The sequence below is a fragment of the Zonotrichia albicollis genome, chromosome 4 (genome assembly GCF_047830755.1).
Source record: "Zonotrichia albicollis isolate bZonAlb1 chromosome 4, bZonAlb1.hap1, whole genome shotgun sequence".
NCBI lineage: Eukaryota > Metazoa > Chordata > Aves > Passeriformes > Passerellidae > Zonotrichia > Zonotrichia albicollis.
In genome coordinates this window covers 33,765,223-33,791,540 of record NC_133822.1, presented here as the reverse complement: position 1 = coordinate 33,791,540, position 26,318 = coordinate 33,765,223, and the positions used below count along the sequence as shown (strand labels likewise).

General features: G+C 56.2%; 1 protein-coding gene across 3 annotated transcripts; it reads right to left on the bottom strand.

The window, feature by feature from the left end:
* Positions 1 to 1,630: 1,630 nt before the first annotated feature.
* On the bottom strand, positions 1,631 to 25,339 carry TRIOBP (TRIO and F-actin binding protein). 3 transcript variants are annotated; one of them, XM_074539366.1, is made up of 20 exons: positions 25,244 to 25,339; positions 23,959 to 24,163; positions 22,512 to 22,645; positions 20,536 to 20,976; positions 19,630 to 19,762; positions 18,288 to 19,271; positions 17,921 to 18,016; positions 12,645 to 12,701; positions 12,231 to 12,299; positions 11,733 to 11,822; positions 10,034 to 10,143; positions 9,030 to 9,585; positions 8,332 to 8,442; positions 6,230 to 6,377; positions 5,619 to 5,730; positions 5,005 to 5,164; positions 4,561 to 4,674; positions 4,181 to 4,267; positions 3,153 to 3,310; positions 1,631 to 2,454 (listed from the first exon to the last, which is right to left on the bottom strand). In XM_074539366.1, exons 2-19 carry the CDS (start codon positions 24,070 to 24,072, stop codon positions 3,155 to 3,157), a joined length of 3,672 nt encoding a protein of 1,223 aa, XP_074395467.1. In that variant the 5' UTR covers positions 24,073 to 24,163; positions 25,244 to 25,339; the 3' UTR covers positions 1,631 to 2,454; positions 3,153 to 3,154. The 3 variants fall into 3 exon arrangements, with proteins under 3 accessions (XP_074395467.1, XP_074395468.1, XP_074395470.1); XM_074539367.1 differs by lacking the exon at positions 17,921 to 18,016; XM_074539369.1 differs by lacking the exons at positions 17,921 to 18,016; positions 18,288 to 19,271; positions 19,630 to 19,762; ... (2 more) ...; positions 23,959 to 24,163; positions 25,244 to 25,339 and adding an exon at positions 16,333 to 16,627 and having other exon boundaries at positions 1,633 to 2,454.
* Positions 25,340 to 26,318: the final 979 nt, after the last annotated feature.

Sequence of the window (26,318 nt, the reverse complement as noted above, 5' to 3'; positions counted from 1 at the left end):
GAGGGGCTGGCTCTGCCCTGCTGGGGCTGATCTGCAGCCACAGAGCCTCAAGGAGGGGCAGCTCCACCACATGTCAGGGGCACGCACATTTCGCCTGTGCTTGCGCCACGCGCTTATCGGGCCGAGCAGCCCTCGTCTGAAAGCAGAAAAAAACAACACAACACCCCAACAAACCAACCCAAACACAAGATACCAAACTCTTCGGGGAAGAGAGGGGTCAGCAGGCTGCTGAGCACTGTGCAAAGAGCAGTGTGTAGTTCACCCCTTGCTTACCCTCTGCTCGCCCCCACTCCCCACTTTTGGGAGTTTCCTCCCCCAGGAGTAGGTACAACTACGCAGACTGTTGTTTGAGTGGTTATTTTTTCTAAAAAACACACTGTGTCCTGAACCCTTTTTTCTCCTCCTCTTTTGGCTCCTATAAATCCCCATGGCAAGACCAAGCTCTGCAGCCTGAAAACAGCTGCCCTGAGCTGTTCTTTCACCTCTTGCCATCCCATGGACAAATCCCCCAAATGCTCGCCCCTTTCCAAACTCGATGACAATGGCCATGTCCTGCTGGGAGGCAGAGGGAAAAGTCTGGACCGTGGGCAGCACAGGGACAGAAGGGTTTCTAGGCCAGAGGCAGGAAGCCAAAAACCATCAACAGCAAGCCCTGGTGCTTGACAGGCGTAGTAGGGAGCTGAGCTCATTGCTTGGACTCTTGCACCATCCCCTGGGTTGCCCAAGGGCCTTGTGCACGTGACTAAAATCTGCAACCTATTTTTACCAGAATTTGTGACTAACAAAGTTATCTGCCTTTCCTAGGGAAAGTAGTCCCTGTAGCCCTCCCCAAGGGAAGGGCAGGCCTGCACCCTCTTGTCCTAGGAGATGCCAAGACCATGGCAAAAGAGCAAAAGAGTGCCACCCTAATACCCCTCATTTCAGCTGCCACTGCATTCTTACACCCTGCTTCCATCCCCAGGTCTCACAGTGCTCCAGTCTCTCAGCCAACACATCAAGGTCACCTCCATCCAAGAATCCTTCCTGACCCCTTTTGTCTTTCCTTCTTCAGATGCTGCCTCCAGCCCCAGCATGTGACCACAATTAGATCTCTTTGTAGAACGACAGCTCCTATTTATATTGGGATGGGGTTGAATAAGTAGTAGGTCCTCCATCCTGACATAAAAGCAACATGCTTCACACAAAAAACAGGAGGAGGAGGAAAGCATTTATGATCTCTGTCATCTCTCCAGGATCTCTATATATGGTTTACTCTGCCAGCAATTGCAGTGCCACGTACCCTTCCAATGCTGGATTTACTAATGCAGCCCAGGCTTAGCTCTTACTCCATGAGGCTCAGGGTCCATGTGGAATTTTGGGAGCAGTGCAGTGAAGCACATTATTTTCTCCCTCAAACCCAAAAGTGGGGCAAACTGCTGGATAACAGCACTGCAAGGCTCCTCTCACTCTCTGGCCAGGGGTGCTCCTGTTGCTTTCCCTCACCAAATCCTGAAGAAAGGAAGCAACTGGTCACTATACACTAAAACCTCAAAGAAAATTACACACACACACACACACACACACACACACACACACACACACACACACACACAGCCCTCACCACTGGATTAGGGCCACATGGCAAGACTTCTTCTCAAGGAACACATTTTTCTCAGTGAAAGGGGAAGATTTTATTAAGTTAAAAGTTGAAGGGCACAGCAGAGCAGCAGCAGCTGTCACCCTGGGGAGGTTGGCTCGGGTGGGTGCAGTAGCAGCCTCACAGCTCCTCTTCCCCAGAAAGGAGAAGCCCCGCGGCTCTGGGCTCCTGCCAATGCAGGTTCTTGCAGGAGCCAAAAGGGCAGCCACGGAGAGAGAGCTCGGTCATGTGGACTCTTGCCAAGGTGTCCTCTTTCAGCCGCCTCGGGCAAGCACACCGACGGCAGACAGCCCCAGCGGCTCTCCCTATGGCTTGCGTGTCTTCTCCGCAGGTCCCGGGGCTGGCACGGGGAGGGGGAGCACGGTCCTTGCCCTGCATCCCACGGGGACCGTGGAGACATTTGGAAGAGAGGGAATATGTGCCAAAGGTGGCTGTGTGTGGCCAGGGGAAATGGAGCTAGGAAAGGGGGAAAAAACCAGGCTCTCTTTTTCAGGTTAGAAAAATGCCGGTGATGTAGTAAAAGTTTTCCTCCTCCTCTTCCCCTCCTTTCCATGGGGAAAAAAAATTCCTCTATAAAATATAATTTTCACATATAAAATCCTGAGGAAGGTGCATGTAAGGAGCCAGTCCAAACAACGTGCTCAGGTATGCAGGCAAAAAGGGTTCATCAAAAAAGCTTTGGGAGGGGAGTGAGGAGGTTGGGGGTGTGTAGGACTCCTTGCCAAGGTGGCAACGGATAAGGATTCAACCTCCCTCTCCCCACGAGTGAGGAATGGAGCAAATACAAAACAAGAACAGATAACGAATGTAGAGCAGACCTAGAGAGAGACAAAAGCAGACATGGTTAAGAAAGAGTCCAGTGAGTGCAGACATGCCCTCCCCTCAGCTCCCTGGGGAGGTGGCTGTCTGCTGCCCTGCTGCACCCCCACTCACCTCCACACCCATCAGCAAGCGCTGGTGGAGCAGGGTGAGCCCAGTACAAGCAGGAAGCAGAAGCACTCTGGACAACAGGATGCCCTCATTCCTGTCCCCCTGCTCCCCCCACCTGTAGCAGAGATGCCTGCAGGTGAGTTTGGGAGAAGGGCTGGGTCTAGTCAGGCCTGCTTTGATGCAGAGCTAAAACTATCGTGCTGCGATAGGGAAACCACTTCAAAGGTGAAGGGAGCAGAAACATTGCCTGCACAGGCAATGTGTAACCACCCACGCTGTCACCCAAGCCACGGGGCGAAGGCCAGCATTGGCCTGGCTCCCACAGCTGCCTGGCTGAGGAGTGATTGGTGCTGGCTGCATCAAGAGCACCATGAAAAGGGCACTGGAGCCCTCGGGAGAATGTCAGGGACACCAGGAGGGCCAGCAGTGCAGGCCAAGAGGATGCGAGAAGCAGAGAAGGATGAGTTTAAGCCTAAAGTTTCAAAACTGAGTGGAGCAGGAGAAACTAGCAGGAGAAACTGGCAGCTTCCACGGCACTGCAGCAGCCAGTATCAGCCACCTGCCCCCAGAGGGTGCCCAGGCTCACCGTTACTTGCTGTTGCACAGCGACTCCTTCTCCTGCAGAGCTGCCATGGCCAGGCGCAGGTGCTCCTTCAGCTGCTCGATCTCGCGCTCCGAGCGCACCTTAATGTGATTCAGCTCTGCATACACGTCTTGGTATTTCCCTGAGGCAAATCTCTTGTCCTGCCAGGGAAGGGAGAGGGGTCAGGCAGGTTGCAGGGCTGATTTTAGGGAGGGTGGCAGCAAGGTGAGCCCAGTAGAAAAGAGCCAGCAGGTGAGGAGGGGAGAGCTAGCTCTAGGTTTGAAGCCCATCCCAATTTGGGCCAGGCAAAAACCATTCAGAAGAGGAGCATGGAGGTACCACTTTACAAACACCAGGCCAGGGAAGAACGCAGAGACACTGGTCCCACAGCAGCAGGGATGTACAGCACCAGGTTGAGGAGGTAATGTGGGCTTTAACACGGCTTGTGTGCATGTGGGGCAGCCACATGGGAAACACAGCCCTGCCAGGAATGCAGGCCACTGAGGTGGGAGCAGCTCCTTATATGGCCAAAAACTTATGTGAGTAAGTTATAAACTCCTGGAGCATCACTGAAGTCCAAAGCCTCTTTCAGGTTCCCCTCTGGCAGGAGCCTTTGAAAATTCCTCTGAAAGAGCTCTGCCAGTGGAGGGAGCAGCACACCCAGAAACAGTGCCCAAGGAAACCCATTCACTCAGAGAGGGAACAACTAGGGGAAGCAGAATGCCAGGCAGCCTTCATCCAGGTTTCCCACTTGCACAAGGCAACCCCCTGTCTTGTCCATGCTCATGTGTGCACACACCTGGGAAAACCAGCAGCTCTGTGACTCCTCCCTTGTACAAGGTCAGCCTATGCCAGTCTGTGCTGTTGGAGCTGCTCTGTGCTCTGCAGTCAGCAAGGACAAGCAGCACAGGCAACAGGAGTTTGTCTCGAGCATCCCATCAAACCCAGCCAGAGCCTGCTGATATGCAGCCCGGCTGCTTCCCTGCCTTCCCTCTCCTGCTCTTTCCCAATTGCTCCCAGAAAACACCGACCTTCTGCATCATCTGCAGCTCCTCCCGGAGGCACTGCACCTCCTTCTTGACGTACTGGAGCTCATTCTCCTTCACCCGCAGCAGCACCTGGGCAGAGAGGGGGGTAGGGAACCAGAGGTGACTCAAGAGCCACCGCCTCGGAAAGGCCGGCAGGCCGCGGCGCAAGCGCAGCAGTGGGAGAGGAAGGAAGGGCCAGAAGGGCTGGGGCAGGAAACGGCGCAAGCAGCCGGAGAGAGCAGCGGAGGGGAGCCCCACGTTCTGCTTCCTGCACCGCTCCATCCGTCACCCCCTCCTGCTTGCTCCAAGCCAAAGCCATCAAGAGGAGAAGAGCCCCGGGACAGGCGGGGATGGAGGCAGGGGGCAGCCAGGGGATCCCGCACCTCCAGCTCGCAGGAGCTGCGCTCGTTGTTGTGCGAGGCGCGGTCCCCAGAGCCCCGCGATGAAATAAAGCTTCGCAGCTTCCCGATCTCATCCGAGAGGCGCGTCTGCAGCTCCTGCAGGCAAAGCCAAAAGACGTCAGAGCAGCCATGGCACAGAGCTCTTGCTTTCCTAAACATTCCATCCCCATGGCAGCCCTTGGTCAGCCTGGAGACCATGTTGTGACCATAAGCACTGACAGCATCTACATCCAGCAGAGTACACTCGCCATATTTAATGCCACAGTTAAGATGGCCTCTAACTCTTAATCCTTTTATTTATGATGATAAAATCTCAGAAGGGAAGAAATATGAACAAATAGGGGAGTTTTAACAGAGGGGCTGTGTTGTGTGAAGGAGGAACATCTCCAATGCTCCTCTCTGCTGGCAGGAAAGCCCTTCTCTTGCCTGATTTTTCTGGAGGAGGTCCTTCCCCTCCCGCTGACAGCGCTCCAATATCTGCTCCCGCTCTTCTGCCTTCTGGGTGAGCTCCCCGATTTCCAGGCACTTTTGGGAATACTGCTCAGAAAGCACCTGCAGTTCCCGCTTCAGTGACTCCATGTCCAACCTGCCAAAGAGGCATCAGCTCATTGCTGCCCCAAACCCCTTGCCAGCTCCTGGCCCCTGGCACTGCCTTCCCCCCCCCCGCCACGGCCAGCCTCTGCCCACATCAGTCATTAGTCATTCACAAGACAATGTTCCCTGTGAACCTGAGCTTCAATTCCCACACTCCTGCACATGAGCTCCAAGCCATGCAGAAGAAATGGAGGAGCTTTCCATAAAGAAAATAGAGGGGAAATAACTATAGGTATGAGGGAGGTGCTATAGGGAAAAGAGCCAAGCAGGGGACAAACTTCCCTTCCCTACAGCTGCAGCCACTACCAGGCACCCACTAGCCCTTAGGAAGGAGCTGGGGAAGTGGCAGGAGGAAAAGCTCAGGACTAGAGCTGCAGATGAAGCGTGGTGACAGCGGCATGAGGCAGCATCATTGGCCAAGGGGAGTGAGAGAGATGCTTTCTTACTGGTGCTGCTTCTGGAGGGCTTCTGGGAGCGAGCTGCATTGCTGGAAGCTCCGTGTCCTGCCCAGCTCCTTATTCATCTCCTCCCGGTGGGCTTTCTTCAGTGCCTCAATGGCTGCAGAGGGGGACAGTGAGAAATGGGGGATCAGGCTGTGCCAGCTTCATGGAAAACACACCAGAGAACTGGCTAAGCTCTCTCCACTGCAGGTTCCCAGATCCATCTCTGCAGATTCCTCCTCTTCCCTTCTTCCCTCAGGCTATTCCTCACCATCTCCACACTCCAGGATAATCATGCTGCCAAGAGGACTAACACAGGGCACTCTGGGAGCTCTCTACTACTTCTGCCTTGCCCATCTACAATAAAGTGCTGGTCCCCTCCCACCCATCCAGAGGCATGACCCCATCTCCTTCAGGTTCTTTACCACCCCATCTCCACCAGTGCCACAGGAGCGAGAAGCACCAGAGCTCGTGTTCCAAGGAGCGCCAGCCTCACTCCACTACTCTGGAGCAGTGTGGCTCCAGATGACTGGGATGTCTGGCTTCTAGCACGAGGCATTTGGGGAGAGGCAGGAGGCACCCAGCTGAGCAGAGGACAGCTTGGTATCTGCTCCTACCTGCTGCTGTTGCTGCTGCCTCCTCTGCCAGGAGCCGCTCTTTCTCCTGCCGCAGCCGCTCCAGCTCCCGCTGGTGGTGCCTCTGCAGCTCCTCCATCACTTGCTGGTGGGATGACTCCATCTCAGCCAGGCTGCGCTCACAGGCCTCCTGGTGTGAGGAGGAAAGGAGGTGAGAGAGACCAGGAGAGAAGGAGGAAGGGCTTGGGCAAGGACAGGCACCTGGCTGCAAGTCCAGGGACATTCTGAAAGAAGTGAGACTACTTCCCAGGAGGGTCTCTTCCTTCTGAAAATGAGGTGGCACTTTAATCATGAACACAACCATTTTACAGGGACACACATCTTGCAACACCCCTTTGTGCTTTATAGAGGAAGAATGTTCCTCTAGCTCTTAAAACTAATGCAGCAAGAGAGCAACATCCCTCTTGGTCCAGGAGCTGGGTATAACATGCCCAACACCACAGTCCCAACCCTACACAGGACTGCACTGCCTGGCTGGAAGAGATCAACAGTGGGAACTGCATCTCAGTATCTGCCTTTTAAATGAAGCACATCCCCTGGAATCAATGAAAATCGAGCCTCCTCTCCTGAAAAGTGACACCCTGCACTACCGTGTGACATGATGGAGGCTGCCAAAGAGCACTCCCCACAGCCCAGTTGTTAGGGATCCTCCTCACACAGCTCTCCCTCCTTTCTGATGGCTCTGAGACCAAGGGGATGGTCCTTTCTATGCTGAGTGCTATGATTAACTCGGGTTAGAGCAAAGCAAAGGGGTTCCCACCTTGGCACTATGCCTTCCCCCCCCCTCTAGATTTTGGCAGTGTCTCCCTGAGCCTGTCAGGAAGGGTTTGTTCACTAACAAACTGCGCCATGATGATTAATAGCCTGGGCCTCAAGGACATCAGCAGAGAGCTAAGACATCATCACATCCCCCAACAACTCCTTGCCATCCCATTCCTTCCCCACTGAGGACTAAGGCTCACACAAAAGACACTGGAACGTGTTGTGTGAATGCAAACCCTTCCTGGCTACTCCTTTCTACTGTGATGAGGGAAGCTAGGAAGCTTCACAGAAAAGGTGAGGAATCAATTTGGTGATCCATGCAGGGACCAGCTGCAACCCTTGGCAGACAGAGAGAGTGAATGCTTTAGGGAAAGGCCAAGTTTGGCCTCAGATGTGAAATGCTGGCGTTTTGAGCCAAGTTATTAGGAAGATAAGGAAATTCCTCCCCACTGGTTTTGCTCTTTTTTTTGACCATAAAGAGGCCTGTAAGCTGTAAATATTAAATCATGATAACAAAGAGACTGGTAAGGGCTGTCTGGCCTGGGTGCTACAAGGCTTCTGGGTTTCTTTATCTCTGCTGGGTACAGCCAACCCTGTGGAATAGACTTCACCAGCCCCAATTTCCTGCCCTGCCAATCCCCTCTGCCCCGGTATCTTCCAACACATAAGGCCCATCCTGAAAATCCCACTCTACGGTCAAACAGCAGCCTCCACACAGGAAATCCCTGTGGGATGTGACCCTGCTTGCTTTGGATCAGCCCATGAGAGGGGAAAATAAACAAACAAAGAGAAGTGAGAGGATGAAGCATGAGCAAATTCTGCTTTGCTGGCTCTCCCACGTGCTACCCCAGCAAACGAATGGGCTGTGCTGTCAAAGTGACCTTCAGGGCTCAGGCTGTCCCCAGGGACTGACTGAACTGACTGCTTTTAATGAGACACGTGGGAGCCCCAGTTAGCAAGAACCACATGTGGTGAGCACCAGCCACCAGAGGCTCATCAGGAAGCTGCTGACCCACTCCTGAGCTGGGGGATGGCTCACCCCCACGGCCCAGGACAGCACTGTGCTCACATGCAAAGAGGGACGCAGATCCTGCACCTCTCCCCAAATTATCCTTCTCCCCCTTTATAACCCTGGCCCCTTTAAGGCCAGGCAACATGCACCAGCCTTTATGTAATTAACATTGATTACAAATGGGCCCAGTTAGGGTCACCATGGCAACCCAATGATTAGCGATACCTGCTCAGCAGTAAGCTGTGTGCCAGAATTTCCCAGTTTGGTACTGGGAGTGACCCCCAAGCCCCGGGTCTGGCACTCTGCTCACCTGTGAGATGTACCCTCGGGGCACTTGGCTGTCCCCCTGGGATTTTGCTGCCTCCCGAAGGCTCTCGTTTCTGGCCCGGCACGACTCCAGCTGTGCCCGCAGTGACTGGATCTGTGCCAGGGAGGACAGAGAAAGATGCTCAGCCAAGGGTGGAGAAGTGCCACGGCCTGATCAATGTGCCACATCCAAAACCTGGGCTTAGGGATGGAGAGGACAACACATAGTCAGTGGAGGCCTCTGCTTCCCCAGCAGCCTGCCAAGAGACCACACTGGCAAAGCCAGCCCCAGCCTGGTTAGTGCCGGTAAGGAAGGGAGGAGACATCCCAGCTTTCAGAGGTGGATCCATGCTGGAGAATACCACCACAGCAGGGCTCCTTTCAAAGCAGGTGAAGAGCTTGAAGGCTTGGGAATAGCCAGAGAAGAAAGGCTGTGAATGTACTCCTAGGAAGCACAGATTCCACACAAGTAGTGCCACCAAATAAATTATCCTGGACTAAAACATGCTCTAGGTGTCCTGAGAGCAGGCCTCTAGCCTTGCATTACCAGGTTCCAAAAGCTTCCACGCACTCAAGGAGCCAGAAAGAACTGACATCTCTTGCACCTCTGCAGGAGGCTCTTCTGCAGAGCCTCCTGTAGCCAAGTACCACATTAGGGGCCACCAGAACCCCAGAGATTTCAGAGAGGAGGGATGCTCTTACCTCCTTTTTCAGCGCCTCATTGGTGTCTCCCTGGCCCTCCTTGCTCTGGTTCAGCAGTGTTGTCAAGGGCACTCGCCGCAAGTCCTTCAAGGGCAGGTGCTCCAGCTCCAGCCACTTCTTCTCTATCTCCTCGTTCAGACGGATGCGTTGTTCCTCCGAAAGTGGGGGGGTGGGGAGGTCCTGCTCCCCAGCCCTGCGGGCAGGGTCTCCTGCCGGGCCATCGCTGTTGGGGACCCTGCCATCAGGGCTCTCAAACCATCTCCTCCTCTCCTCCGATCGGATGGCCAGATCCCGCTCCAGCTCCTCATACCTGGGAGCTCGCTCGGAGACCTTCAGGCTCCCTTTCGTCCTCTGCAGGGACCCCTGACTTCCAGGCTCTTGTGGCAAGGGAGACAGCTCCACATAGTCAAAGGCATGGCGCTGCCCATCCGCCTTCCAGGGACTGCCCTTGGAGTTCCCCTCGGAGCCCGAGCCCGGCCGCTGCTGCTCCTCCGTCCGGAGTGAGCCTTTCTGGGGAACGCAGTTACGGAAGTTCTCCTTGTCATAGTCAGGGAGCCTGGAAGCAGAGCAGGAACTGGTGAAGGAGAGGCACCGTGTGGGAAAGGATGCCAGCAGAGGCACTGCCAACTGCTCAAGGCTCAGACCCTCACTCAGCCCATCCTTACAAAACCCCACCCCAAGTGCAGAGCTGGGCCTGTAGCATCCCATCCCCCAGGAAAATGGATTTCTCCACCAGGCAGCAAAGATCCACCCTGGTTCCAGCTAGGCTGGTGGAGACATCAATCTAAACTTATGTGATGAGGCAAAAAGCAGGTACAAGAAAGGGAGCCCTCAGGTTCTCAACCCCTGTCACTGGCTGGTGTAACCAAACCACTTCCAGAAGGAGCAGAGGGCAGGGCTGCTCTGGTAGCAGTGGCATTTCCAAAGGGGCCTTCCTTGCCCCTGCCAGTCAGGTAGAGGGACAGCAAGGGAGAAGAGGACAAGCAGCACTGGGCAGCTCTTACTTGGTGACGTCTGGAGCACTGACTGGGCGCACATTCTTCCGCAGGGCCTCGATCCAGTTGCGCCGGATGCCAGAGGTCATCGCTGACAGGGTGAAGACGGCATCCTTTGTCTGCAACAGGGAGGTGACAGGGGCCCTCTCATCACCCAGTGGATGTGCAGCAGCTCCCTCCTGCTCCCTGAGACCCACAGCCACTCGCTACAGCAGTGCTGGGCTCTTAGAAAGGCCACCCTCTGTCTCAGGCTCTTGGGGACAGGTGGAGGGATGGGAGAGGTGGGAGGGGTGCTTGAGGGGGATCCTTCATGAGACCATCTCCAAGCAAAGGCAAAAGAAACCTTGCTGGCACACTGGGCTGTAGTTACATTTCTCTTCACAGAGAAAAGCAAGGCACAATTCTTCCCAAGAATATTTCTAGGTTTCACATTCTCTGAACCTCAGAGAAAGAAAAAACAATTCTTATCTCATTTACTACTCCTGTGTTGTTCACCAGTAGAATACAAAGTAGAAAATTGTTTACCTGAAAGGAATTGATAATTAGATTCTGGCATGAGTGTTTTGATTCACTGACCAATTGAATCCAGGTGTGTGTGTCGGGACTGTCGGCTGACAGCCATGAGATTCAGTGCAGTGGAGTGCAATTAAGGGCTTGGCAGATTCAGTTTAGATGTAATGTAATATAGTGTAATATAGTACAGAATAATATAGTATAATAAAGTAATTAATTAGCCTTCTGATAAGATGGACTCCTCATCATTCTTCCTCTTTCGTCAGGGGCAAAAATATCTACTATAGTGGGCCAAACATGCACTGGTGTAATCCAGCTGCAGACCAAGCAGTCCAACACTCCTGCAAGCAGGGTCAGCTACAGCAGCTTGGTCTTAGCCTGTATTCAGCTGGGGTTTTATATCTCTAAGGAGATCTCCATGGTCTCTGTGGTCACTGTTTTACCTTCCTCACAGATAAAAAATTTCTTTAGATTTCGAGGTGGAATCTCCTGTGTTCAAGCTGGTGTCCATTGCCTTTCGTCCTGTCGCTGGGGACCACTAAGGAAAGTCTGGCTCCTTCTTTTTTGACCAACCCACATCGGGTATTTTTAGATAGAGAGATACACACAAGATCCTTTCTCCAGGATGAAGACTCCCAGCTCTTCCAGAGGCTTTGTACAATAGATGCTCAGCTGCCAGCACGGGTGTACAGCAGCAGGGCACAGGGAAACCCAGACCGTGAAGTGCCCATCCCTGCACACCCACAGAGATATAATTTCCCATGCTGCCTCAGCAGCCATCTCCTGCTGCTACAACAAATAGCCAAGGACAGAACTGTACTGGGGCTGGATCCAGGGTACGGGTTGTCACTTAGAGCATGGTCAGCCAGGTTACATCGAGATCTGCAGCGCTCACCACCCCCCTGCAGCTGTGGGAAAGTTGCCTTGGCCAACATGTCACTCAGACACTCCTGGCATTTAGCTTGGCTCCTGGACTGCCTCCAGTACAGCCTTCAGCCATCCCTGCAAAGCCTCCTCCTCCTCCTCCCTTCCTTTGCAGGCAGGCTGCCCCGATGCCCCAGAGCACTGTCACCCATGAGCCAACAAAACAACCTTGGGCCACCCAGCTGGCACAGGATCTGTACGAATTGCCTCTCAGCATCTCGGCATGGGCAGGAGCACACGTCCCCCCGTGCCCCTGGGTGCTGGCACTCACGTGGATCTGGAAGCCGTAGTTGCGCTGCACCGCGAACTCCGTCACATCCGTGCAGGAGCGCAGGTCGATTTCGCCGTCAAGGTCGTCAGCCTGCAAGCACAGCCACCCGCTGGGACATCAGTGCACAGGCAGCTTTGAGAAAGGCCACCTCTGCCCTCACCCCACAGCTCCCTGGGTGCCAGGCTCAGCTCAGTTCCCCAGCACAGCATGGCCTGTTCTAACCCAAGGGCTGCCAGCAGCATGGATAGATGGAGAGCATCCCACATACCCAGCCACAGGACCAGCCCTTCTCCCCACCTCCCACCACTGAGAGCCCCCCCAGACTCTGCCACCCTGCCTTCATCCTCCTCATCACCCCTTGGCAAAGGGCAGCTTGGCACCTCAGCCATCCCTCAGGAGGACATGGTGCCGTTGCTTGTCCCTGGTCACGCCAGAGCTGTGCTCCTCTGCCCCTGGCCAGGAAGGAAGAAAGGGCTGGTGAAGGCTGGCCACGCTTACCTCCTCTGCGTTCGAGTCCCGGTAATACCTCAGGCTCGAGTCGGTCAGCACAAACCAGTGTTTCTTCCACTGCAGGCGTCGGGCAGGGGGAGGGAAGGGAAAAGACAGGAGGGAAATGGACAGGCAGTTACCAGGGAAAGTGTAGGAACAAGGAGGGACGCTCTGCACTATGACCTCTCGGCCTTCTCTTCCCCCTCCTCCCTCCCAGATCCCCCTCGTGACCCTCAGCTGGGAGAGAGGTGCTCGATGAGCCTCTGTGTCCACACACCGAGCAAGGCACCTCCCAAAGGTTTCCCACTGCCTTTCCCAGCAGGAGAGGCCTCAGTAAACAAGGAGGAAGGAAATCAGCTGGCTCACCAGCGCTCTCCAGCAGCAGGGGATAGGGGAAGAGGAAGACTCTCGTCTGAGGCTTACCTCTCCAGACTCGTCCAGGATGGACATCCATCCCTTCTTGAAATTGAGAAGATCCGGCTGGAAAAAAAACAGAGAATTACTGTCTTGGAGTGACCCACAAAAGGGCTTTCCATGCCAGGGGTGGAAGGTGAGTCTCCTGTGGCAGAACAAAAATGGGAATAGCCTTTTAGGAAACTCATGGGGCTATGCAACCCTATGGCAAAAGAAAACTGGGCATAGCTCTCAGCAGCAGTCAGTCCTGTAAGAGGAAGCAGGAGATAAGGGAAGAGGTTTAAAAAAAGTAAAGGAAAATATGCAGCAAAGAGGTTTCCACAAGGTGCCTCAGAGGTATTTATTCAGAGAGGGGGAGGCAGGGACAGAGAGAGTGGGCAGAAGGGAGTGCTCCACCACCACCAATGGGGCTTGCCTCAGAGATGGAGACAAAGCCACAAAGAACCAGACACGCCTTGTCCCAACCCTGGCTGTCCATGCCCCAGAGCTATGTCCCTCTGGTAACTTCACCACCAATCATTTATTAAAAAAAACATAGTAGCTCATCTCTCACCAAAAACCTACAGGAGGCAATTCAACAGCTGTGAAAACACGTTGACTTTAAACAATGTGCCCCAGGGTAGAGATGAAGTCAGTGTCTGATCCTCTCCCCTCTCCCTCCGATGTTCAACCCTTTCTGAGATTCTGAGAGTTTTTCTCTTACCCAGCTCTATCTGCTCCCTCCCACTACAGAGTCTGCCCTCTGCCCAGCCACAGCTACCGAAGATAAGGATGAAGAGAATTTCACCCAGATTACTCTGTGCCACAAAGTTTCCATGCACTCTCTGCCTCCTCCTAACCTCATGTCGCTGCTGCAGCATCCCAACCAGTTTATCTTCTTCCCAAGGTGGAGCACCAGAGAGCTGACTCAGGGGAACCTCTCTCCCTAGCTTTGCCCTCAGCCAAACAGGCTCGAGCTGGTCCCTCCTCCCACCCCTGCCAGCTCCCAGGAAGTTGCACCATCAAAGAATTCAGTCAAACACCTCTTCTCCCATGGAAGTCAGTTTGCCATCCTGCCCCCTCTCAGACAGCCGAAGCAGGCAAGGACAGTGTTGGAGAAGTGATGGTACCAGAGCTGGACTTCCCAGAGGTTCAGCACCAGACCTGCCAGTCCTGTGGAAGCCACCAGCAGTCCCCACGTCACAACCACCAGGTGAGATGGAGCTGGAGAGAAGGAGGTGGCTCAGCAGCCGATGGCCGCTCCACATGCCCTGAACAAGCCCAGTGGCCAGCCACAGCTGCCCCACAAGCCCAGCTCCCTGGCTGTCCAGCCAGGCCCAGCCTGTCCCTGCTTTCATCTCCCTGAGCTGCTGCTCGTGGTTACACCCAAGGTTATGGGGCGGCAGGAGCAGAGCATGTGCCGGCCCACCCTGGCGCTCTGGCTATTGGCTCAAGCAGGAGCAAGGAGTCCTGCCAAGGGGAGGCCACCGCCTGCTTCAGCTCCAGGCCTGGCCAGAAGCATCCGGCACTGCTGGGCTCCCTGGGAAGGGAGGGAAACCAGAGCGAAAGGACATGGGGGGCTCCCAAACCTCACCTCCTGCTGAGGTGACAGGCACTGCTGGCACCTAGGAGACAAGGGGGATTCATGCACCCCCATCAACCCAGATTTGTGGTGGCTCCGCTGCTGCCCTGAGAAAGCACCCCAAAAATTAATTCTTTCTCTGCAGCAGCAGCTCCTCCCTTTTTCCCGTTATTCCTTCCAGTCCGGTGACTTAAGCTCCAGCTCTGAATTCAGAGTGGTGAGAGGGAAGGAAAGGAGACAAAACATCAAAGTACAACCACCCCCCTCCTGGGACGCACGTGCACTCAACAGAAGAGAGAGAGATGGGCAGGCTCCATGGAGGCAGGAAAACAATATAGGGAGACAGTGGGGCTGCTGTACAGATCAGCTGGGTCTCATCTTATTGAGGATTTACAATCCCAAACCATTAGGTGCCAAAATAATTAATATTAACAGGATGCATGCTGCTGGAAAAATTGCCACAAAGTCCTGCCAAAACTGCTGCCCTCAATGCAGTGCTGGGGCCAGAAAATTCCCCTGGAGGGCTTTTCCCAAGCAGGCAAACTGCACAGGGTTTCTGCTTTCCCTGCCAGCCTTAGACACGAAGCTGCATCTCTATAGAATTGTCTTGGAACTATTCTTGTCACAGCGAGGTCAGTACCATAAGTAGAGGCCTCAGTTGATACACAAAGTGCTTAAAGCCACTTTTCTTCCCTTCCCCACAAGCAAATCCAGTTTCCTCCCCCAGCATAAAAAGCTCAGAGAAGAGTGTGGGGCTCAAATAGAACCCCTCATCCAGAGGAAATGGCCCAGCAGTGGGAGGAGGAAACATCCAGGAAAGCCGAGCCGCTGGGAGAGATCCGGGTGCCAGAGATGCAATGATGTGGCAGGATGCACCCCCGGCAAAATGCACGGCCCTGCACTAGGGCCCGGGGATGGCCTGGGAGGTGGTGGCAGTGATTTTGCCCAGTTGCATCCATACCCATCAAAGTTTTACTCTCAGCCCCACTGCTGGCCAGGTAAAGGCACTGGAGGGTGTTTCAGGTAGCTGGGGACATGAGTGATTTCTGGAAAGACTGACTTGTAACAGCAGGTTAAGGAGCGGCAGCTGCCTGCTCTGGTTGAAGAAGGGCTACAGGGAAGGTGATAACAGTCTGTAAGTATCCGAAGAATGTAAACACCAAAGAAGGAAAAGGGACAGGGTGGGAGCAAAGGAATTGCTCCCGGGTGGTACTGAGGCGCCAGGATGGAGAAGTAGAGGAGAAGAGGCTGCGGGAGGCTGAGAAAGCTCAGTGTCCAAGCAGGATAGTCAGGTGTGTCCTTTCATCACCAGCCTTTGTCATCACCTTGCCTCCTGCTTCTCCCAAAATCTCCTCAGCAATGCAGGTTCTGAGGCACTGCTTGCTCCACCTCCGGGAGATGGTGCAAGGGGCTCTCAAGCCTCCCGGAAAACACAATGTCTCCTCTCCTCTAAAAAGGGAACCCACTTCATAAGGCGTAGGCCCCAGGCCAAAACACAAAGCAAAACCGCTCCAGCTCAGCTGGGTGAAAGCAAAATCACTCCCAGCCTGGAGCACACATGCAGCTCCGAACCTACACGTGCGGTGAGAAGAGCCAGCGGACGACGGGCTCTCCCTTTCCCACCGCCGCCGTGCGAAGCGCCGCGGGCACAGCCCAGCCCGTCACCTCCATTACCCCGCTGGCGGCCGCAGCCGCTGTGCCAAGCAGAGCTCGCCCCAGGGGTGGGATGGATGCTCCCTGCCCCAAACCGCATCTGCTTCCCACAGGGAGCCGGAGCTCCCCACGCCCGGGGGGACACCGATATCGCATCCCACTGCGGTCAAAGGTGCGGTGGGCTGGCCTGGCCTCAGCCCGCTCCACGCTCACGCTTGTCGCGGTGGGGTGGTGCCCACCGGGGCCGGAGCGGCCACGGGGAGCTCGGGAGGACCCCGGCGGTGATGGCGAAGGGAACCAAGGAAGAGCCGCCAGCCTCGAGTCGGGGGGCCAGAGTGCCCCGGGAGCTGCGGCTCCAGGGACCCCCGCAGGCGGCGGCTGACAGCCGGGGTCCCCCGCCCCTCCCAGCCCCGGCTGTCCCCGGGCTCCGGAGGAGTCCCCGCGACCCCGGCCCGCCGAGCCCGAACCCGAGTCCCGACTCACCGTCATGGCGGGGGCGCCGCGGCCGGCGGGGCCGGGGCCGGGGTCGCGGCGGGGCCGGGCGCTCGCAGCCAGGGCGGCGGGGCGGCTTCAGCGCCCGGGCGGCTCCCACGGCCCCACCATGCCCGCTCCGCCGCCCGCCCGCGATCCCGCCCGCCGCTTTCCTTCTTTTTTTTTTTTTTTTTTTTTCCAAAGAGAGAAAAAAAAAAAGGAAAAGGAAAGGAGGGGGGAAAAAGAAAACCACCCCAAAAACTTTTCTTTCCTCCCCCAAGAACTTCCTGGGAGGACCCGGACAGGCCAATGGCAGCCGCCGCCGCCGCCCCGACCGCCCGCAGCCAATGGAGCCGCCGGGGCGGGCGAGGCCGCCGGTCCGCACGGAAAGGGGCGGTGGCCCCGGGCGCTGGGGACGGGACGGGACGGGGGCGATGCTGGGGCCGAGCCGTGTCCCTTTCCCGCCCCGCTGGCCCGGGAGAGGTGAAGCCCTGGGAGGGACGGGTTCAGCCGCTGCTGCCCCGGGACGGGACTGCCAGGAGCCCAGCCCTTATCCAGGCAGGATTTGCTCTCAGGCTGGGATTTTTCGAAGGCAGGGATTTTCAGCAGTGCACACACAATGGAGTCCTCGCCTTGGATCCTGGGGCTGCTCGGTTTTATCCAACCAACTGAACCTCTCTGAGCTCGTGGCAGGGGTGGTAGGAGGTCATGGGGAAACTCCTAGTGCCCCTGGAAAGCCATGCAAGCTGGCCTCAGGAAAGGGAATTGCTAGAGAGCGTCCCAAAGGAAAAGGGGAGAGGGGCTGTGCATCACAAAATGCCAAGCTCTACTTTGCAATCACACCGAGGTGATGCTTCTTGCTGCAAGGCAAAGGGAAGGTGCCAGAGCTCAGTGCTGAAGAAACCTGGCACAGGTGGGGCGATCTGGCCCGGTTGTACAGGGTGAGTTCAGGGCTTTGGGCTCCTCTCTGGCCTGATGCAGGGAAGTGAGGGAGAGGATGTCACCCGTTTCGAGTTTCAGAGGCCTTTGACAGCCTCTTTCCTGTCTTCAGTTTGTCCTTGTATAGAGAACAAAGGCAGGTCCTAGCAGAGGATGACCTGGCTGAGATGAGTGATGTGCACACAGGGGGACAGAGGCAGGAACTTGTGTGCGGCTGCCAGCTACATGGGCTCCTGGAATACTTTCCGCAGCCCCCGGTAGCTGCTGCAATGCCCCTTTGCAGGAATGCCAACACAATACACTGTATCTTCTTTCACGCCACTAAAGCCCTCTTCATCCCGGTAAAACCCTCGGTGCCTTCACAGCACTGGCCAACAATAAAGCAAAGGAAAGCAGCTGTACTGAGATTTTAGTCCCAGTTCTACTGTATGCCCTTCTCTGGCTTTAGAAAAAGGCTCTGTGCTTCAGCTTCCCCACCTGAGAAATGGGTGAAGGACAAAGAGAAGGGGAGTGCTCATGAGCACGGCATTCAGGACATCATGGGAAGGCAGCACCACGCTGGACCTGCTCAGGTCAAGTGCTGGAGACCTAGTCCTGCCCTCAGTGACCCCCAGAGGAGGGCAGCTGCCCTTCCTCACAATTCCCAGGGCCTGGCCCCTACCTTGTTGTGCTTCTTACTGGCATTCAAATGTGGCTGCGGGCTTCCTGAGGAGCCAGTGCTGCTTTGCGGTGGGAAGGTGCTTCCACCCAGCTGGGGCTGCAGGGGAGAAAGCAGGAGCTGAAGCCATTGGGGTTTAGTCCTCACCTCAGTTTCCCATATCCGAGCATCTGTCTCCTGGCGTGAGGCAGGGAAGAAAGCATCTTCCCTCCTCCCAGTGCCAGGAAGGCAGTACAGTTTCCCTGGAGAAGCAGAGGATCTGAGGGAATCAGGGTGCACAGAATTGCAACTCAGTGGACCCACCTACCCTGTGCTTGCCAGTTTTAGGCCTTGCAGGGTCCCCATCACCTCTGGCCCCTGTCCTACTCACATGGTAAATGAGAAGACTCTTGTTCCCCCAGTCAGTTTCCAATGGCTTCTCAGGGCTGTGTGCATCTCGTGCGGGCTCGGGACCCTTCCAGTCCTCCTCCAGATCCTGTGTTGGACTCTCAGGCCTTCTCCAGCTGTCATCCGGCCGTAGTCCTCCTTCCAGAAATCTAGCAGGGCTTTTCCAGTCCCTTTCCAGCTGGCGCATCACATTTGCATGGCACACGGGCATTGCTTGGCGCTTCCAGTCCTTCTCCCACACCTGTGCTCGGTGGGCATCGCCCCGGCCCCTCCAGTCCTGCTCCAGGAGTCGTGTTGGGCTTGTGGGGCGCAGGGGCTTGCCTCGGCCTTTGCAGTCACTGCTGGTGCCCTTTGAGGGCTGCGAGGAGGTCACCTTTTCCCGGAGGCTCTGCCAGCTGCATTCCGATGGCTTCCTGGGCCCTGCGAGGTGCAGCAGCTCCCCAGGCTTTGCTTGCTGCCTCTCTGCACCCCGCACCAAGCTGGGAGGGGAGATCTCCTTTTGGCTTTTCCTTGTGCTCTCTGTGCGTCTCCCGGGACTGAGGGCCCGTGGGGGTGGCCCTGCCCGGCTCAGCCTGACGTTGTCTGAGCCCTTCCCAGCCCCTGTGGGGTGCAGGGAATCCCCCCGGCTCTTCTTCTCCAGTGCTTGCCGTATACCCCCTGCTTGCCAGGTGCCTCGGCCCCTCTCTGAGCCTGGGGGGCGGGCAGGCTCCCCTCGGCTTCTCCAGCTTTTCTCAGCGTGGCAGGGAGGGTTCCCGGGCTGCCCTGCCCTCCTCTCCGACCTGCGGGCCGGGCTGGCGGAGCGCGGGCTGCGGCTGCCTCTCTCCAGCAGCCAGGCGGGGCTGGCCGGGCGTGGGGAGTCCCCCCGGGGCCTGCTGGCCTTCTCGGGGAGCCGAGCTGGGCTGGGGGAACGCCGGGGCTCCTTGGGGTCTCTGCTGCGCTGCTCGAACGGCCAGGAGAGTCGCTGACCCTGGGTCACAGGGGAGAGAGAGCAGGGATCCTCTTAAAAGAGTGCCAGTGAGCAGAACAAGATGGGATTAGGGCTGGCAGGTGATTTGGTTAAATGGTTCCCCAGAGAGCACCTGCACGCCTGTGCATGGAGCCAGTCCATACTGTAGAGAAGCCTCTTGCACCCAAAGGGTGAAAGGGCTGCTGCATTTTGAGAGCCAAGGGTCCCAATCTATGACAGGAGAGCTGGGATTAAAGGGAAGAGGGAGAAGGGGAATGAAAGAGAGAAGCATGTGGCAGAAGAAGAGGAAAATGTGACAGGGAAAAGTAACTCAGCTTGCAGAGTTGGGATGAGGTCCTGCTGTGCAGCCAAGCCTCACCTCCCTGGGCAGGTTGGGGCTGGACCGCCTCCGAGTTAGGTGGCCTTTGCTGGGTGGCACCGGCGTCTTGCCATCGAGCCGATCCACACGGCCCTCCTCCAGAGCCTGGAAGGCCTCCAGCGTCTCTGATTTCCTGTGGGCACACACAGTTGGTCCAGCTGCCACGCTGCTCAGCTTGGAAGCAGAGCCCCTGCAAAGCCTGCTCCACCTTAGCCTGACCCCACGACCTCCACCTGCCCCAGACACTGTGTGTGCTGTAGCCTCTCCCTGTCCCCACCCACCACCTCAGCTTTCATATCACCTCATGCTGCCTCACCTCTGTCTTCTTCACACTATTCCTCAGGCTTTCCTTCATCTTTACATCCCACCCACTTGTCCAGGATACTTTTCCAGTCCCTCTTTACGTCCCCTCCTGCCCTGTGCTACCAGTCCTGGAGCTGCTCTTGCTCCTCCAGCTAAAGCCTAAACAGCTACTGGGTACTTCTTGGCATCGCCTATCATTTCCTGAGTGGCTCCTACAGTGAATGTGGAATCCCTGGGGAGTTATTGATGCTGGGATTGGGGAACATCTCTTTCCTGGCCCTTTAACTGTGGGGAGCCCTGCTTTGCAGCATATCCTGCAGCTTCCAGGTGGCTGTAAGGATGAGGAAGGTGGGCTGCTCTCTTCTAGCAGTGCAGCTTAGCTCCACCTTTCCAACAGCCTCAGCAGCCCGTGTACCACAATGGAGGAGGCTCTGAGCCTAGATCCAGCCCTTGCTTTGAGGGAAATTTAAGCACAGCTGAAAGCTGAGCTCTGCCATCTAGCCCTGCCTTCCTCCGAAGCACGGTGACCCAGAGGGGGCCCCCCAACAGCATGGAAGGGCAATCCCCTGCCTGTGACCACCGTGGGGTCCCGTTACTTCTCACCTGCGTTCGCATCCAAATATCCTCTCCACCTCCACTCGGCCGGGGCTGAGTGTCCGGGAGCCGTAGCGGTCAGCAGCGTCCCGCTGCCCGAGGCGCTTGGGCTTGGGCAGGTCTGCCAGCACCGTGTACTGCTGCCGCTCCAGCCCGTGCCGCGCCTCTGCAGCCCCGCCGCCGGGCTGCCCGTGGCACTCCCGGCCCCGCGCGCCAGACAGGTGCCTGCTGGCACCCAGCCGGTCGCTGCGGGCCGGCGGAGAGCCAGCCGCGGCGCGCGGCACGGTGGATGCCCAGGGAGGGTCAGTTTTTCGGTGCTTTGGCCAGCTCTCCTCAGGCTTCTGGCTGGCGGGACGGCGCTCTGGGACGGGGAGAAGGCCGTTACTGGGGGAGGCGCGAGCGACGCGGGATGCCACCACGTCCACGGCAAAGCAGGTCTTCGGAGGAGAGCTAGAAATGGGCCAGGAGGGCAGAGATAAAACCCAGACTCCCTCGAGGCAGGGTGGGAGCACTGGAACACAGCACTTCGAGCCCAGGGCATGCCAAACCATGCAGATGGAGAGCACCCGAGACGCCCACGGTTCACAGTCAGCACGCACAAAGAGAGACTCTCACATAGTGCCCATGGATGTGTTGAACACTTCCTGGGATCAGAATTAGATTAAGAGATGCTAAATCTAAAGAGAGATCTGCCTGGAACCTCAGAGACCCCTGGTTGTAAGCAAACCAGAACCAGGATCTCACACAGGAGCAAACCAAGAGTACCTGCTTTCGATGGACAGATTTCTTTCCTAAAGTCCTGGGCTTCAGTTCTCACCCAGGATCCAGAGGGAACAGGCTGAGCCCACCTGGGTCTGTCTGCCTGTGACCGCACCTCCTCCTTACGGCCCAAGTAGCTCATCATGTCCCGTTTGCCCGATCCCAAAGTGTTGTCCCACAACCGGGTCATTTCCCCTTCCTGGGAGACAGGATAGGGCAGATCTCTCCAATGGGGACTAGTAGCTTCTGTGGGCTGCAAGGAGGTAAGAGTACATATGAAAACTACAGCCTGTTCAGCTCAAAGCTGCCAGTAAAAAGGAACCAGAAGAGGAGCTGTGTGAGTATAAGATGATGCCAGATCAACGACGGCAAGGAACAACACAGAAAAGGCCACATGGGAGTATCCAAGAGCAAATCTCATGAGCTCTTTAGGGGGAGAGCCTCCTTTGTGGGGACTAAGAGTCTCAGTTGATCCCCCCTTGTATCTCAGGACCTTAGAATCACAGAATATCTCAAGTTTTAAGGGACCCATAAGGATCATCAAATCCACCTCCCTGCACATGATGAGCTCTTTCTTCCATCTGCCCAAGTCAGGAGAGCCAGAGGGGCAAATTCAACATGTCTGTGTGCCCAGGAACCTGCTGGATGGGCCCAGCAAAAGTGGCATTGAAGGGCCAAGGGAGCTGAGGAGACCAAAATAACCCAAACCACAAGAGATGCCCATCTCACCCTGGCGAGCGTGGAGTTGGCTTCAGCACAGGCGCTGGGGTCGGTGCCAGTTTCTCTGTGCTCACCCTCAGCTCCCGGGCTGAGTGGGGGATATCGCCTGCTCTCGTGCCAGCTGTGGGGCAGGGAGAGAGGACAGCTGGTGGTCAGCACAGCCTGCAGAGCTCAGGGGCGAGCGACAGCACCGGCAGCCCCAGCCACACTGACTCACTCTCTGCTGGATGGGCAGAGGCTGGCAGAGCCCATCCTGAGACCACCAGCCTTGCTCTGGAGGGATGAAGGAGACTCTTTCAGGGGCTCCCTGACCTCTCCAGGGACAGCCCAGAGGAATGGTTAGAGGGCATGGCATGGGGGTTTCTCAGTTCTTTTTCCCAGGCACCAGCGTGCAGAGCACCAGGGAAAAGGGAGCTGATTTCCTCCTGCTTGGCTTCCCGCTCCCCCTCCTCCGTCCTCCCCAGCGAAGGGTGGTGGGAGCAGCAGGGCTCCCGGCTGGTACTCACCGCTCCGCGCCCTCGGCCGGGCCCACGCACACGTATACCTCGCACTGCGGGGCTAGGATGTGCAGGGAGTCCCAGGGCTCTCCCGGGGCCGCGTCGCTGCAGGCATCGCGCCCCGTGACCGCCGTGCCATGATCCTGTGAGGGAGAAGGGGTGCAATGGTGCTGTCAGCGTGCCAAGGATCAGGACGAAGGCTGCCCCTTGGAAATGCCTGCTCCTTCTACCTCCTCCAAGAGCAGCCCGGCCTCCAGGGCTCTTGATATCTCTCCCAGCCCACCGTTGAGGTTTTTCTCCTGCATCAAGAGGCCAGGGAGGCCCAGCACGCTCCTATTTGATGCTGAATGCTGCAGACATGCCAGAGACTGCATGTGTGGATGAGGGTTCAGGGAAACTGCCCCGCCATGCTGGCACCAATGCTGCTGGTAGCCGCTCTCCCTCACCAGTGGGATAGCTCAGGGAGAGGCAGTGGAGCCAAGAGGAAGGAAGATTTTTGCAGAAAAGGCTGTAGTCCCAGCCTCTGCCTCGCTCTGTCAGGGCTTGCAGGCGTCTCAGCATCCTCCCTGGCCCCCGTTACCTGCGGGGCTTATGAGCAGCAGTGGGGGAGGCTCCGGGGAGCCGGCTGTCTGCACCGCTTCCCTCCAGCGTCTCGCCTGCACCACGATTCACTCAGAGCTGACAGCTCTGAGCAGATCGAGGATGAAGGGCTGAGGTAACCTTAGAGGGCCCAAGGCCAGGAGGAGAGGGGGAGAGGGTGAGAAAGAGAGAGGGAGGCTCATTACTATTTCATCATCCCTGGCCAGTCGCTCCTAGAGGACGTCAAACAACACGAAACCCTCTGTGAACATGAAACCAGCTGTTGCCCAGTCAGAGACAGCCAAGCAGCTTGTGTGTCCAGTCCTGTACCAAAGGATCGTGTTGGATCAAGGTGTCTGGAGCCCAAAACCCAATCAGATTTACCCCTCTCCTGCCTTCTCCTCTGGGAACACCTTGCTGAAGCTGCCTCAGGGACAGAAGCGAGCCCTGGCCCCAAGCCAGCAGCTGAGGCCACAGGAGATCGACCAGGCCATATTTAAGGTGAGGCAAAGCTGCAAATGCCAGCAAGCGGCAAGCAGAGATTAATACAGGGTGGGTCCCTGCTCTGCCAGTCTCCAATTCCCTCCTTGTAGCTTTACATCTGTGACACCCCTGCTTCCCCTTCCAGGGACAGGCTATCAAGCCCTTTGTGTCCAGTGTCCAGCACTTCCCTGCTCAGCTTGGTTCCCAGCTTTGATCTGACACAGTTAAATTAAGCATTCCTATACCTGGAAAGGAATGCCCATAAAGGTTTTCCCCACCGAGAAATCTAGAAATCCTGCACGAGCTTTATCTTAGGGATTTCTATCTCCCAGTATAGAAAAAAGAGGCCCTTAAGGAAGTATCCATAGGCTGCAGGTGGGATGGAGGAGCTCACCTGGACAGCATGCTGGTGAGCCCCTGCAGCTCGGAAACAGTGCTGGCACAGGCTCTTTGCAAAGACGTTGGCTTCAAAGTTCATGCAAGGCACGTCATCCACTGAAGCAGACATTGTGCACAGCAGGGACGAAGATCTTCGGCTGATGGGCTACTGGCAGGGGCCAGCCAGGAGAAAAAGGAGGAAGGAACAGCAGCAGAAGAAGCTGTGGAAGCAGGAAAGTTATTTCCAGCTGAAGTTTGCTGCTCCCAACTGTCAATACTGGAATCAAAGGGAACTCAGGTACAAGGGGATGCATGCAAATACAGGTAATAAAAGAATGTGCTCTAGCAGAGACCTCTTTTAGAAGGGGCACTGCACCCTGAAACAACTGCTGATGCCTCTTAGTTTGGGAGTCCTTATGAACAGGGAATGATGCTCATGTCCTGCTATTTTATTTGATGGAAATGTTCTTCCTCTCTTAAAAGGCACAAAAACTAAACTTAATTATGTTGGTCATAAAAGGATGGCTCTAAGCAGCTTAGGAAATTGAGACTCTTGTTAATCCTGCTAAAATGTTGAGACCTGTAGGACAGTGGACTGCAAAACTGTGAAGGGGACAAGTACTGCTAGCACAACAGCTGGGATCCACATTTCTGTTCTGTTTTCTTGCAAGCATCCTGCCCACCATCACCTCCTCTGTCCTGCAGGGTTTGAAAGTGAGTCCTCGGATTTAATGATGTGACCTCAGCTGGGAGGGTTCTGCCTAATTTGCCTGGAGGAGGCACCAACAGAAGGACAGGAAATCAGACCAGCGTCTGAGATGTGAACATGCCACCGGTGCCCTAAGCATGGACATTTGAGTCAGAGCAGCTGATCAAGGCTATTGCTGCTCCCCAAAACAACCAAGGCCAAACGTCAATGCCAAAACAAAGCTATACGTTTTGTTTGCCAGTGCACTCATTTTTGGTACAGCAAGTTGCACTAGGTGCCAGCCTTGCAGCATCCTTCCTGGGCCATGTTCGCTTGACTTGTTCACAAAAAAGGCTTTTCAGGAGCCTAATCACTCCCCTGCCAGGGATGCAGCACAAAACTCGCCAACATCGCTGCCCACCACTGCCCATGGACTGCCACCCATGGCTGGAGACCCTGGTACCCCAGCTCCTGATGGGCAAATCGTTACTCCCCACATCCCTTGGGGCCGACTGTCAGGATAATCAGGATAATGCTGCGATCCCCAGGGCCTCTGGCACGCATGCAGCCGGCCGTGCTCGGTGCTCCCAGTACCTCCCAGTATCCCCAGTACCTCGGCTTCCCCTGGGCTCCCAGCGCCTCGCCGCCCGCCGCGCTCCCCCCTCAATGAAGCGGGCCGTGGGAACCGCGGGGCGCGAGGCCCCGCCCCCTACCCTCTGATTGGCTGATGCCGGGCAGCGATTTGAATACCGCCTCCTGAGTGGCCCGCGGCGCGCGCGGCCATGGCGCCCCCGGCGCGGGCTCCCACGTGTCGCGGGCAGCGGGCGGGCGGGCGATCGAGCGGCCGGGCCGGGGCCGGGGCCGAACTGCGGCACCGTGCTTTGGATCAGCCCTTCCCCTCGGCGGCACCTTCCCAGGGACCGCCTCACCGCCTGCCGAGGGGCTACCCAGTGCTCCTGCCAGGCAGCACCCCAAGAATTAGTTATCCCGAAGCCGAAACAGATGCCAAAGCAGCGGATTTATCCGCGAGCACTGAGAGAGCGAAACGCCACCGTGTCCCAGCACAGCTCCAGCAGGGGGCCATGCCTACCCACAGCACTCAGAGAGATTTGTCTAAGGTGGGCTTTACCTACCAAGAACAAGCCCTGCCTGACCCTCGCTATTTCTAGCAGAACGCCCTTAAAATCTGTCCTCCACTGCTCCTTCTACAATTCAAATTCCTTCTCTTCCCGATGCTGGTAACAGTTACAACAAATTCAATTTCACTTTTTGTTCATTCATTGGGGCAGTCTGCAATCCCCTCCTCAAACCTATCTACCTCACACAACCCGTTATTCAGCTCCCTTTTAGTCCCTTGAAGTTCTCATCACTCCTAATAACTTTTTCCTCGATTGCATTTCTGGTACACAATGCTGGAAGCAGCAGTGTGACTGCACTGAGTACAGCCTTGAGCTTGATACACCACAAAGCAATAACTACAGTGCACTGATTACCACACAGCTCATGCACACACTGAAGCCATTCCTCCTTTTTGCTGCGCTCCAATTTCCCCCAACTGTCTGATCTTTTTGGCTCCCAGTCTGCTTTTGATCCCCTGTAATCCCAATTATATTTCTGTATGTGCACGTGTGCATAACCGCAGTCTAGCCAGTGAAAGCCATCATGCATGGCAGCCTCAGCGTGGCAGC

Coding starts and splice junctions, on each gene's coding strand:
- TRIOBP (XM_074539366.1), bottom strand. CDS start 24,072: ATGTCTGCTTCAGTGGATGACGTGCCTTGCATGAACTTTGAAGCCAAC. Junction 18,017..18,287: donor AGAGTCTTCTCATTTACCAT/GTGAGTAGGACA, acceptor TCTCCCCTGCAG/CCCCAGCTGGGTGGAAGCAC. Junction 3,311..4,180: donor AGCTGCAGATGATGCAGAAG/GTCGGTGTTTTC, acceptor CTTCCCTGGCAG/GACAAGAGATTTGCCTCAGG.